This window comes from Macrobrachium rosenbergii, chromosome 8 (genome assembly GCF_040412425.1).
Source record: "Macrobrachium rosenbergii isolate ZJJX-2024 chromosome 8, ASM4041242v1, whole genome shotgun sequence".
In the NCBI taxonomy this organism is placed as follows: Eukaryota; Metazoa; Arthropoda; class Malacostraca; order Decapoda; family Palaemonidae; genus Macrobrachium; species Macrobrachium rosenbergii.
In genome coordinates, this window is record NC_089748.1 from 40,471,098 (window position 1) to 40,486,097 (window position 15,000).

Here is a 15,000-nt window from a genome sequence, read left to right on the forward strand (position 1 = left end):
TGGCCGATTCACGAGGCTGGATTTGGGCGCGATGAACTCTCGCTTGTTTGTCATAATCAATGACGGGTCCACTGAAGAGGAATCATCGCCACGCCACGCCTCGTTATTATGTTTCTGTTTATGATAACTGTTCCGGAAAAAGGAATTCTGAATAATTTTTGTGAGCCTTGCGTGTATGTACGTACGCATGTATTTATATATACAATATATATATTTATATATAATATATATATATATATATATACATACATACATATAATACACATATGCATATATATATATATATATATATATATATATATATATATATATATATATATATATATATATATATATATATATATATATACACACACAGCTACAAACCTGAACTAAAAAGAAATTTCCCAGACACTTGTAAACTCTTAAGTGAGAGGCGAATACCATGTCATGCCGATATCCTATCTTTACTTTTCAAGTGAGAGCCTCCGCCCCCCCTTCCCCCCTCTCTCTCTCTGGTCCCCTCCGCCACCCCCACGCAAACCTTTTCACACAGGACGAAAAACTGCGGCATTCACATTTCTTGAGAACTGATAGCATTTTCTGAGGAGAATTTTCGTTTTCCTCCGGATTTTTTTTTTTTTTTTTATGTTATTTGCAACTCTTGTTTCCTTGTCTTGTTCCTTTCTCGTATACGATTTCGTCTGATGATTGTGGCTATGCGCACATCTCTTGTCACTTTTTTTTATGACTGTGGCTATGCGCACATCTCTCGTCACATTTTTTTTATGATTGTGGCTATGCGAACATCCTTTGTCACATTTTTTTATGACTGTGGCTATGCGCACATCTTTTGTCACTTTTTTTTATGATTGTGGCTATGCGCACATCTTTTGTCACTTTTTTTTTATGATTGTGGCTATGCGCACATCCTTTGTCACATTTTTTTATGATTGTGGCCATGCGCACATCTCTTGTCACATTTTTTTATTGTGGCTATGCGCACATCACTTGTCACATTTTTTTATGATTGTGGCCATGCGCACATCTCTTGTCATGTTTATTTTATGATTGTAGCCATGCGCACATCACTTGTCACATTTTTTTATGATTGTGGTCATGCGCACATCTCGTCACTTTTTTATGATTGTGGCTATGCGCACATCTCTTGTCACATTTTTTATGATTGTGGCTATGCGCACATCTCTTGTCACATTTTTTTTGATTGTGGCCATGCGCACATCTCTTGTCACATTTTTTTATGATTGTGGCCATGCGCACATCTCTCATCACATTTTTTTTATGATTGTGGCTATGCGCACATCTCTTGTCACATTTTTTCTTAATTTTCATCTGAATCTTTGTTTGTTAAAGATTTATACAGATCATTATTTCAATCAATAAATGTTAACATGAACTAACGCATAGCTAGAAGACGACCTTTCCTTAAATGCTATATGTTTACCGAGTCTACTTACATCTCAAGACTTATTTTTTCAATCTAATCACTCAATATTCATTCGTTGCTAAAAACCATTAGTCAGGCTATTTCCTTCGATTATTAAAATTGCTCACAGTTATCCACTTCGTTGTCACTACATTCTGATCTCATCTGGCACAAAAACAATCCTTCATTAGATTATTAACATGTTTATCTTAAACATAATTTCAAAATATGTATTGACTGAATATCTTGGCTTTCATAAATAACAACTGGAACTTCAGAAGTTCAGACGAAGTTGCAATGCATTACTAACCCTAATACAATTCTCTTTGTATTTTAATATTTACTTATATTTTTATGCATTTATTCATTAATTTATTAATTCATCTGTTTTTCTAATAACTGATCTTCTCTTTCTGTATTTCCCATTACCTTCTGTTACTTCTTTCGAGTGAACACCACAATATTCTTTGGAAGCTTGAATTTCAAGTCAATGGCCCCTGTGGTGGCCTTGTTCCTTTGCATGAATGGGGTTCATCTTAGATTACACAATAATAATAATAATAATACACACACAATAATAATAATAATAATAATAATAATAATGCCTTGATTTATTGGTGGTCATGGGACTTGAAATGTCTTGATGATTCTAGATACAGACAGAGTAACTCAGTGCAATTCAATAATAATAATAATAATAATAATAATAATAATAATAATAATAATAATAACAATAATAATACTGCCCTAATATATTACCATCTTGCTTATCAATACTTGAAATGTCTTGTTAATTCGAGATACTGACAGAGTAACATATAATAATAATAATAATAATAATATTAATAATAATAATAATAATAATAATAATAATAATAATAATAATAATAATAAGAAGAAGAAGAAGAAGAAGAAGAAGATGTTCGAGATACTGACAGAGTAATATATAATAATAATAATAATAATAATAATAATAATAATAATAATAATAATAATAATAATAATATACAGGGCCAACAGTACGGGAAAAATACAAATCTCATAAAATGTATATATTTATAAAATCCCTCTCACTCTGCCTTTTAATTAAGACTTCAGTTTCAGGTAACTTTCCTCCTGAAGACCTCTTCTCCATATTAATAACCTTCCTGAAGTCTGAAGTGGCGAAATTACGTCAAGCCGAAATGGCTAAGTGCTTGATTTACACTTTCCAGTTTTTTCGTGAATTTTTTTTTTATGACTTGAAATTTTATTTATACCTGACGTTTCTTCGGCTCATTCGAGTTTTCTGTACAGCGCCTGATGCCGTATGAGTCGCGGCCCATGAAACTTTCAGCCAGCACGGCTAACTCTAAAAGAAAACTATTGAGTTGATGGATTTGTAAATTCGGTCCGCATCTTTTTTCCATCAGATCTTGTAATTACTGAGGCTAGAGGGCTGCACACTGGCATGTTTGATGACTGAGGGGGGTGGATGATCAACATACCACACTGCAGCCCTCTAGCCTCAATAGTTTTTAAGATCTGAGGGCGGACAGAAAACGTGCGGACGGACAGACAAAGCCGGCACAATAGTTTCTTTTGCAGAAAACTAAAATTCCAGCGACGCAGAATAAAAACAGTCTAGAAATGAAGGACTGAAGGCACTAACTGTGTCCTTCTTGAGAACACTGGTGAACTTCCACGAGAGAGAGAGAGAGAGAGAGAGAGAGAGAGAGAGAGAGAGAGAGAGAGAGAGAGAGAGTTAATAGGATAACATATTTCTAGTGAAAGTTCGGGGATGACGAGACAGAGAGAGAGAGAGAGAGTTAACAGGCTGACATATTTCTCCTGATGTTCGTGGAAGACAGAGAGAGAGAGAGAGAGAGAGAGAGAGAGAGAGAGAGAGAGAGAGAGAGAGAGAGAGATGTGTAAGAAGCAACCCAGTTTGCGTACTCGCGAAGAGGTTCAGGGGGAAACTTTGGTCGTAATTCTCCGCCGTCGCGTTTGGTCGCTCACCTGTTTCTTAAAGGGATTTGAGGGACTTCCAAGAGTCCTCGTTGTTGCTAACAGGATAACATATTTCTGCTCAAAGTTCGGGGATGACGGCGAGAGAGAGAGAGAGAGAGAGAGAGAGAGAGAGAGAGAGAGAGAGAGAGAGAGAGAGAGACTATACCCTTGCCTATGTGACAAAGTAAGGTGAATCAGTCATATTCACTTTCAATTATTCAAAATAAAATAGAGCACAAAATTATGTCTGCTGAAAGATCGGGGAGAGAGAGAGAGAGGATAACATATTTCCGCGGACCATGAAACTCTCGGCCGGCCGTGGTGGCCTGTGGAGTTGCGTTGCCAGAAGTACGATTATGGGTAACTTTAACCTTAAATAAAAAAAAAAAAACTACTGAGGCTAGAAGGCTGCAACTTGGCATGTTTGATGATTGGAGGGTGGATGATGAACATGCCAATTTGCAGCCCTCTAGCCTCGGTAGGTTTTAGGATCTGAGGGCGGACGGGAAAAGTGCGGACAGAAAAAAGTGCGGACGGACAGACAAAACAAGCACAATAGTTTTCTTTTACAGAAAACTAAAAGTAAGTCATAGATAAATAAGCTTAAACTGCGAAAATTAAGCAGAAAAGAAAGGATGATACGTCAACACAAACTAAAAAAAAAAAAAAAAAAACAAAGAATTAAGTAAGTAATCAACCAAGACGAACAAACGAAAGGGGGATTTTTTTCAAAGCAAAACTGAAAGTCTTACCATCAGTCTTATCAAGAGCTCGAGTGGGCGGAGATTAATCCCAGGAACAGCCGACTTTTCAAGACGAAACCGCGACGCGTATCTGTCGGAACGAGACTTTCCGTGATTCGTCAGGAGTTCCCCCGAGCGAAGGGAGATTTCGACCCATTAAGGGAATTGCCTAAATCAAGGGAGGGGAGGGAGGAAGGGAGGGGGGAAAGGGGGGGGAATTCCTTTGAACTACATAAGAAGAAGATCCGATAGGTTATTCCCTTCAAAAGTAGCAAGGAATGGCCCCGGCAGATTTTTCTTTGACGCGTATCTCTAGGATGGCTTAAGATTTTGGGAGTAAACCTTTCACTACTGAGTTGCGTTCATTTTTTTTAACTCAAATACATTCAAGAAGAGAAACTTTATGGGAAGATTACTAAAAAAAAAATCAGTTCTGGAAAAGATACTTTCCAGCAATTCTTAGTAATCATTTCTGGAAAAGATAATTTTCAACAATTCTTAGTAATGTTCCAGAAAAAATGCTTTCCAGCAATTCTTAATAATCAGTTCTGGAAAAGATACTTTCCTACAATTCTTAATAAAAGGTTCTGGAAAAGATACTTTCCAGCAATTCTTAATAACCAATTCTGGAAAAGATACTTTCCAAGAATTCTGAATAATCAATTCTGGAAAAGAAACTTTCCAGCAATTCTTAATAATCAGTTCTGAAAAGATACTTTCCAGCAATTCTGAATAATCAGTTCTGAAAAGACACTTTCCAGCAATTCTGAATAATCAGTTCTGGAAAAGATACTTTCCAGCAATTCTGAATAATCAGTTCTGGAAAAGATACTTTCCAACAATTCTTAATTACCCCAAAACTTAGGGAAATCGAAAGTGCTAATTAAAATGAGTTGAAAAATGATGTGGGGAAACTTTCTCTTCGATTTTTCTTTCTCCTTCTGAGAGTTTAACGACAAAAATGATGATCCGGCGAAGAATCAAAAAAGCCAATTCATTTTTCATGCGGAGACCGATGAGAATGGGGAATCACAAGTAAAAAAATGCCCTGAAGTTTCTTCGGCGCAATCGAGTTTTCTGTACAGCGTATAATCAAGGCCACCGATAACAGATCTATCTTTAGATGCTCTCGGTATAATGCTGTATATGCCGCTGCCCATGAAACTTTAACCAAGGCCCGGTGGTGGCTTACCCTATATCGTTGCCAGAAGCACGATTATGGCTGACTTAACCTTAAATAAAATGAAATTACTGAGGTTAGAGGGCTGCACCTGGCATGGTTGATGATTGGAGGGTGATGATCAACATAATACACTCTGCAGCCCCTAGCCTCACATAGTTTTTAAGATCTGAGGGCGGACAGAAAAAGTGCGGAGAGAAAAAAGTGAGGACAGAAAAAAGTGCTGACAGAATAAAGTGCGGACGGACAGACAAAGCCGGCACAATGGTTTCCTCTTACAGAAAACTGAAAAGGAGAATTTACTGCGTTTTGTTCTTGTGCCTTTTGATATTAATGCAACACCTTTTCTTTTCTCTGTGATTCAGAAACTGCAGCATAGTCTTCCTCGATACTAATATGTAAACTTAAGAAATCCCCTACAGCTCTTTAAAAGCATTATATTCATATTTTTTTTTATCAACTGTTTTTATTGATACGTTCATTTCTTAATTCTTTTTATCATTTATTCTCCGTTCCTCCCTTCTCACGTCAAGGTCTACTTTTTCGTCGGAACTTCGCAGGAAATAAATTTTTTTATATAATTTTATATGTTCATATGGCCATTTCGATAATAATAATAATAATAATAATAATAATAATAATCATCATCATCATCATCATCTTATAGCGAAGTCTGAATCATTTTTTAAACTTCAATCATTGTAAACTGGATAATAATAATAATAATAATAATAATAATAATAATAATAATAATAATAATAATAATAATAATAATCTTACACAGACGTCTGAATCTTTTTCTAATTATTAGTCATTATAGAACAACGAACTGAAAAATACAAGCAATGGAGCGACTTACCCGAAATACAATAGAATATAGAATTTCGGCCAAAGGCTAAGCACTGGTACCTACGAGGTCATTCAGCGCTGAAACGGAAATTGACAGTAAGAAGGTCTGAAAGGTGTAACAGGAGGAAAACCTCAAAGCAGTTGCACAATGAAACATCTGTCAGGAGAGTGTTGAGAAAAGTCAGATGGAAGAAAGAGAATATGAACGGAGGTACAATAAAAGGAATGATATAGAGAGGCCACAGCTAGGGGCCGAAGGGACTGAAATGCTTAATGATAAAATCAAAATACGGAAAAAGAAGGAGAATAATAGAACCTTACCTTCAAGAATGTCATATTACTTCCCTGTCGATGGCATGAAAAGAAAAGAATATGAATTAGCAAACACATGTTCAGAAATTCAAGCGAAAATGCAATGCATTACTACCCTAATACTGTTCTTCTTGCATTTTAATTCATTTTTAGCTATTTATCTATTTATTCATTTTCTCTTTTAATAAGTGGTATCTCTTCTTTCTGTATTTCCCATTACTTCCTTTTGGTTCTTCCTAATGAACACCTTAATATTCTTTGGAAGTTTGAATTTCAAGTCAGTGGCCCCTTTGGTGTGCTTGTTCCATATGAATAGGTTTCATCTACTGAATAATAATACAATAATAATAATAATAATAATAATAATAATAATAATAATAACAATAATAATAATAATAATAATAATAATAATAATAATAATAATAATAATAATAATAATAATAATAATAGTTTAAGGTCTGATATTATCAACTGATACTTAATTTCATGGGTTATGATAAGAAAGTAATGATTATACCTAATCCTTAAGTAAAAAAAATGTAATAAGTCTGATGCTTTTATCATTATTATTATTAAAATAGTTTTACCAGACCACTGAGATGATTATCAGCTGTCACAGGGCTGGCCAAAAAATAACGAGTAAAACATGCGCAGAAGTTTCTTCGGCGCAATCGAGTTCTCTGTACAGCCGCTACAGCGTATAATCAAGGCCACCCAAAACAGATCTACCTTTTGGTGGTCTCGGTATAATGCTGTACGAGCCGCGGCCCATGAAACTTTAACAAAGGTACGGTGGTGGCCTGGCCTCATATCGCTGCCAGAAACGATTACGGCGAACTTTAACCTTAATAAATAGTAACTACTGAGGCCAGAGGGGCTGGCAATTTCCGTACGTTTGATGATTGGAGGGATGATCAACGTACCAGTTTTGGCAGCCCTGTAGCCTCAGTAGTTTTTAAGATCTGAGGGCGGACAGAAAAAGCCATCTCAATAGTAATTAGTCGACCTATGAAGATCTGCAGTGTTGGCGATTACTAACAAAGTCTTCATTATACGAATTTGCTCGTCGCCCGTGCGACTAAAAAAAAAAGAAAAGGAAAAAATGACTGCTGGTGTGAGCATAATTATAGCCTCCGACTAATCATTCTTCTTCCTTTAAAATGATGCATTATCCGTGGCCTGTCAATTCTATTATATCCAACGCGAAGACGATTCAAATCAACTTACATTTTTAAAAGATGAAGTTTTTTTTCATCATGATCTGACAGTCTTTTTATTTTTTTTTTTTGAGATCTTTCGTCATTAAAAGCAAGACTTTCACGTCAGTCTATATCTCGAAGTATGTTTTTTCGTGAACAGACTGACCAGAAACGCTACAGTTTCAATGGACATAAATACCATTTTCGAACGCAAAAAGTACATACGTTGAAATTATACTAATGCCCGTTTGCAAGTTCCTGAGATGTATGGTAGTATTGCACCTGCCCTTTTTTTTTTTTGCCATGCCCCTAGGTTAGGTTCTATCTATCCTGAGGTCTGGCTCAACTAATCACAGCTGGAGGAGAGTAATATTCTCCTAAGAAAACAATTCTCATTAAAGAATAACCAGATATTTTCTCTGAAGCCACTCGTCGCCAAATATTAACTTAGAACTCTTTTGCAAATGTCTAAATAACTAATAACCTGAATGTTATCTGTAAAGTCAATCATCAGCAATACTATTCCCCTTGCATTTAACACATTTTTATCTATTTATTAATTTATTAAATTATTTTATTAATTTTTAATAAGTGGAATCTCTTCTTCATATATTTTTCTTTACTTTCTCCTTCTTCCTAATGAACACCTTAATATTCTTTGGAAGCTTGAATTTCAAGTCAGTGGCCCCTCTGGTGGGCTTGTTCCATATGAATAGGGTTCATCTCCTGAATAATAATAATAATAATAATAATAATAATAATAATAATAATAATAATAATAATAATCTTTAGAAGCTTGAATTTCAAGTCAATGGCCCCTTTGGGCTTGTTCCGTATGAATAGGGTTTTTCATCTTCTGAATAATAATAATAATAATAATAATAATAATAATAATAATAATAATAATAATAATAATCTTTAAAAGCTTGAATTTCAAGTCAATGGCCCCTTTGGTGGGCTTGTTCCATATGAATGTATTTCATCACCTGAATAATAATAATAATAATAATAATACACACACAATAATAATAATAATAATAATAATAATAATAATAATAATCTTTAGAAGCTTGAATTTCAAGTCAATGGCCCTTTGTGGGCTTGTTCCATATGAATGTATTTCATCACCTGAATAATAATAATAATAATAATAATAATAATAATAATAATAATAATAATAATAATAATAATAACCTGATATTATCTCTACAGTAACCCATCACCAAGTATTAACTCAGAACTCTTTTTGTAAACGCCTCAGTAATAGGCATCAAATATCCAGTCATATAAATACTAACCTGTACAGCGGGTACAGCCGTCGGCTCCTCGGCGGCGTTCCGCCCGTAGCGAAGCTGCCCAAAAAGCCAGTCCTTTATGACCCTCTGGACCAGAGGGTTCTCCGGGTCCACGATCCTCAGGGCCGTGATATTCGTGCCCCCGTGGCGGAAGTCTTCTAACTCTACGGTATGCAAATCCTGCAAAAAAAAAAAAAAAAAAAAAAACCTAATATAAATTTGGCGCATTTAAGTGATTCTCTTGGAATACAGAGTTTAGGCCAAAGGCCAAGCACTGGGACCTACGAGGTCATTCAGCGCTGGAAAGGAAATTGAGAGTTAGGTTTGAAAGGTTCAACGGGAGGAAAACCTCAAAGCAGTTGCACTGTGAAATCATTGTTAGGAGAAGGTGGAAGAAAGAGAATATGAACGGAGGTACAGTAAAAGGAATGAAAGGGGTTGTAGTTAGGGGCCGAAGGGACGCTGCAAAGAATCTTAAGTAATGCCCACACTGTACCCTTGAGGTGCGCTGACGGCAATACCCTCCTAAGGGGCATGTGATTTTCTTACTGTACGCAAATTTTGCAGATGGCAAGAAAATGTATAAAATAATTTTTTTTTGGCGATTTTCTTACTTTATGTAAATTCTGCTAAGACAGGTAAAAAAATAGAATATAAAATTGGCGTATTTATGTGATATTTTATTAAGTCTGTTGGGCTTTTATTAGCTGTGATTATTTCAAGGCTTATAAGAAGGAAACTAAAACTAACCTCAAATTCATTAACATAACTAATCATCTATTTTAAACCTACTATTTAGACCTGATTTTACTACCGTTTTCACTTACATACCCATTAATAAGTCACATTTATACCTTTCAAAATCACTCCATAGACTGACACTTGCGGGCTGCTCTGTGAACAAGAGCCCGTGCTGGCATACCGCCAGCACAATCATGAACGACAATAACAAAGGCCTAACCTGTCATGAGGCTAAAAAATTAAGCTGACTTTAAATTCAAAAGCTTCAGTGGTGATGATCAATATTAAAAAAAAAAAACAAGTAACAAATGTGCTGAAGTTTCTTCGGCGCAATCGAATTTTCTGTACAGCGTATAATCAAGGCCACCGAAAACCGATCTATCTTTCGGTGGTCTCGGTATAATGCTGTATGAGTCGCGACCCATGAAACTTTAAGCACGGCCCGGTCGTGGCTTGTTATCTCTATATCGTTGCCAGACTCAATGATTATGGCTAACTTTAAAACCTGAATGAAATAAAATTACTGAGCGAGGGCTGCAATTTGTATGTTTGATGATTGGTGGGTGGATGATCAACATAGCAAATTTGCAAACCCTCTAGCCTCAGTAGTTTTTAAGATCTGAGGGCGGACAGAAAAATGCGCGACGGACAGACAAAGCCGGCACAATAGTTTCCCTTTACAGAAGACTAAAATTAACATACTGAATTTCAGTGCCATTCTGCCTCCTGTTTAAGTTCATCCAGACCCATCAATACAAATAATAATATATTCGAAAGGCACAAACTTTCAAGAGGCAATATATTATTTTGCAAAGTTTCGCAGCCGAGAAGAGTGATCAGTAATTCAAGAGAGCGAAGTTGGATTATATTCAAGTTATATAATGGACGGCAATATATCACTGCCTTCGTATTCCTTTTTTTCCATTTTGAAGAAATAAAAAAAAAGGACTTCAACCACTTTTAAAACTTTTAGAACTCAAATCGTTAACACAATTGTGTGAAACGAAAAAAAGCTGATATACTCTGTAAGGTTAACACAATTGTATGAAACGAAAAATAAAAAATAATAAAAGCTGATATACCCTGTAAGAGGATTATATCCAACGGGCTAGCATTTGGCACAATAACAGTAACATGCATCATCTTTATTTTCGATGAACTCAAACCTGCTTTAAACAAAAATATAAGCAAAAAAAAAAATAAAAGCAAAAAATAAAAGCAATTCCCCGAAGCAGGCAGTACGCGGTTTCAATGTTCGCTGTAACAGTTGCCTGTTAGTGTATAATCGCCATTTTTTTATATATAATTCTGGATAATGTAGAATTATACTTTTTCATTCATGAAAATATTAGAAATTCAGCTAATGAATAAACACGAGGTCAATAAAACTGAAAGGTTAGAAAGTTCGATCTTTCTTTCGCCGGGTTTTTCTGCTTCATCACAGACACAGACACATACGGACTTATTTAAGCTGTATTTTAACAGACTTATGAGAATTGAATGGTGAACGTATGTAAAGCATGAGAGAGAGAGAGAGAGAGAGAGAGAGAGAGAGAGAGAGAGAGAGAGAGAGATAAAATTCGTGGTTCCTGTCTAGGCATTATAAAATATTTTGTCTGCGCACTGTTTGGGATAAAATTCTTGATTTCTACATACGCATTATAAAATATCTTGTCTGCGCACTGTTTGGGATAAAATTCTTGATTTCTACATACGCATTATAAAATATCTTGTCTGCGCACTGTTTGGGATAAAATTCTTGATTTCTACATACGCATTATAAAATATCATGTCTGCGCACTGTTTGGGATAAAAATCTTGATTTCTACATACGCATTATAAAATATCTTGTTCGCGCACCGTTTGGGGATAAAAATTTTGATTTCACATACGCATTATAAAACATCTTGTCTGCGCACTGTTTGGGATAAAATTTGATTTCTACATACGCATTATAAAAATATCATGTCTGCAGCACCGTTTGGGATAAAATCTGATTTCTACATACGCATTATAAAACATCTTGGTTTTTGTTCGCACCGTTTGGGATAAAATTTGATTTCTACATACGCATTATAAAAAAATATCTTGTCTGGTGCACTTGTTTGGGATAAATTCTTGATTTCTACATACGCATTATAAAATATCATGTCTGCGCACTGTTTGGGATAAAATTCTTGATTTCTACATACGCATTATAAAATATCTTGTCTGCGCATTGTTTGGGTAAAATTCTTGATTTCTACATACGCATTATAAAATATCATGTCTGCGCACTTGCTTGGGGATAAAATTTGATTTCACATACGCATTATGTAACATCTTTGTCTGCGCATTGTTTGGGTAAAATTGATTTCTACATACGCATTATAAAAATATCATGTCTGGTGCACCGTTTGGGATAAAATTCTTGATTTCTACATACGCATTATAAAATATCTTGTCTGCGCATTGTTTGGGTAAAATTCTTGATTTCTACATAAGCACTATAAACTATTTTGTCTGCGCATTGTTTGGGACAAAATTCGTGACGTTTCTCAACAGGAACCACACCATTACTCTGGGAAACTGAGTAAATTTAGCCTATTCCATTATCCAACCATTGTTTCCGGTTTCCCAAGTTTAAATACAAAATGTATTGTAGCAGCTTCAATGCAGATCTTGAACCCTTAGGAATTACAAAGAGATAACAGAGGACCACCACAAACATTCGTCTTCTCTTCCTTTCAGCCAAACACTGGATTCTCTCCAATAATTCTCTCGCGAGAGACGTGTGTCAGCCCTGGTTGCAATAAGACTTTAATATTTCACGGGGAGAGAGAGAGAGAGAGAGAGAGAGAGAGAGAGAGAGAGAGAGAGAGAGAGAGAGAGAGAGAGCCCTTTTCTACGTAGCCATTATCTACCAGATTTTGCTTGTCTTTGTATACAGTATATCAATATAAATATATATATATATATATATATATATATATATATATATATATATATGTATGTATATATAACATAAATTTCTGAATCAGATTTGAACTCCAGGTCTTTCAATTGAAAGACGAGACTCATGCAAACCAAACCACAAGCTGTCATTAATCAGAAATTTATTTCTGTTCTACATCTGATTGTGTGTTGATTATTTATATATATATATATATATATATATATATATATATATATATATATATATATATACTGTATATATATATAAAGACACACACACATACACACACACACACGCACGTATGATTAAATCTCTAGTGGCTGTGTTCTGCCCATTGACTGTTTGCTACAAATCCCTTTGCATTGATAGGTACAAATACCACTTTCAATAAACAGGATTTTTGGGAAAGCGTTCCTGCATCTTTCCAACGTTTCTTTTAAATAGTTTATAAAAAAAATGTAAACGCCATTCACATTTTGCCACTGATTGCCACTGAAGGTGTTTTATCGCAGCATAAAATATAATGGTAATGAACTTATAATATCTTGAAATGTATTTGTAGGAAATATATTCCCTCCATAACCTATAATATTCTTTGGAGGTTTGAATTTCAAGTCAGTGGCCCCTTTGGTGGGCTTGTTCCAAATTAATAGGGTTTGTCTTCTGAATAATAATAATAATAATAATAATAATAATAATAATAATAATAATAATAATAATAATAATAATAATAATTCCCAAACATATCATGATGAAGCATTATATTACAGAGAATCATTATATTATGCTTGTTCCATATGAAGAGGGGGTTGTCTTCTGAATAATAATAATAATAATAATAATAATAATAATAATAATAATAATAATAATAATAATAATAATAATAACAATAATAATTTCAAAACATATCATGATGAGAGTCATTATATTACAGAGAGCCATAACATTATACTTGTTCCATATGCACGGTGGTTTATCTTCTGAATAATAATAATAATAATAATAATAATAATAATAATAATAATAATAATAATAATAATAATAATAATAATCTCCAAACCTATTCATCTGGAACAAGCCCACCAAAGGGGCCACTGACTTGAAATTCACGCTTCCAAAGGATATTAAGGTGTTCATTAGGAAGAAACAAAAGATGGTAAAGGGAAATGCAGAAAAGGTTCGCATCTGACGACTCCCAAAATATAACTGACATGTACCCGTCACGTCGAGATATTTTTGGCTGCCAGTAAGTCTTACCACCACCACCACCACCACCGCCAACACAGCTGCTCCCAAAAATAAATATATATATTTTTTCTTTTCCTGATCTTAACCAAACCATCTGGAAAGAATTCTGAAACTTTCCACGTGGCTGAGCCCGGAGGACGATTTATTATTTCCAATGCAGCTGATGCACACATGAGCAGTTTTATACTTCTATAAATACGCAGGCAGTTCTTTTTAGCATAATGCCACACACACATGTATATATAAATACACACATACATATATATTTATACATATATTTATAATATATTTATATAGGTGGTCAGTCACGACCATGTACGATCTTTTAATTGTCCTGTTCCTGCTTCTGAACGGTTGATCCTAATCCTTTGTAAAATCCCCTTAAATATTTAATCCTGTTTTGGGAGTCCTACTAATTCTTCAATTGTGTTGGATTCCAGGTACATATGTTTCCTTTATAATCCCCATCTGTCATTTATATGAGCTTTCTTTGTAAACATACTTTTATATTTCTTCAGTCTGCTAAGTAAAGGACCTAGCGTCGAAAGGCCTCGCAGCACTCCAGTGTTTCCGTTTCCTTCGTGGACTTTATCTTTATTTATATATTCATCACGTTCCATATTTTCGTGATTCAGTTATACACACACACACACACACACACACACACACATATATATATATATATATATATATATATATATATATATATATATATATACACATATCAGAAATATCAACACACAATTACGTGTGGAACAGAAATACATTTCTGACTCACATCAGGATCGAACCCAGGTCTTTCAAATGAAAGACCAGAGCGCTGCCAACCAGGCCACACAAGTCATAAAAGGAGTTGCAACCTGAGTACAACTGTCCCCAGGGAATCACCTGGGCAGGCTAACTGCTTGCTTACCAGCGCGTTTTCCCCAGCTTTCCCACTCAGCAGTTGTAAGACCTGGGTTCGATCCCGATGTGAGTCAGAAATTTATTACATATATATATGTGTATATAAATATATTATATATATATATATATATATATATATATAAACTGTAAGTATATATATATATATATAATATATAT

General features: G+C 34.7%; 1 protein-coding gene across 8 annotated transcripts in view; it reads right to left on the reverse strand.

Moving 5' to 3' along the window:
* Window positions 1–15,000, reverse strand: part of LOC136840743 (glutamate receptor ionotropic, kainate 2-like) — a 297,978-nt gene that overhangs the window by 35,260 nt on the left and 247,718 nt on the right. For all 8 annotated transcript variants that reach the window (XR_010853725.1, XM_067107569.1, XM_067107570.1 and 5 more), the window contains exons 7-8: window positions 8,997–9,173; window positions 6,509–6,532 (exon numbers count right to left, since the gene is read on the reverse strand). Coding sequence is in view for 7 of the 8 variants with exons in the window: in XM_067107569.1 (XP_066963670.1) it covers window positions 6,509–6,532; window positions 8,997–9,173 (201 nt within the window). In the remaining variant the exon portion in view is untranslated. The remainder of the gene's footprint in view (window positions 1–6,508; window positions 6,533–8,996; window positions 9,174–15,000) is intronic.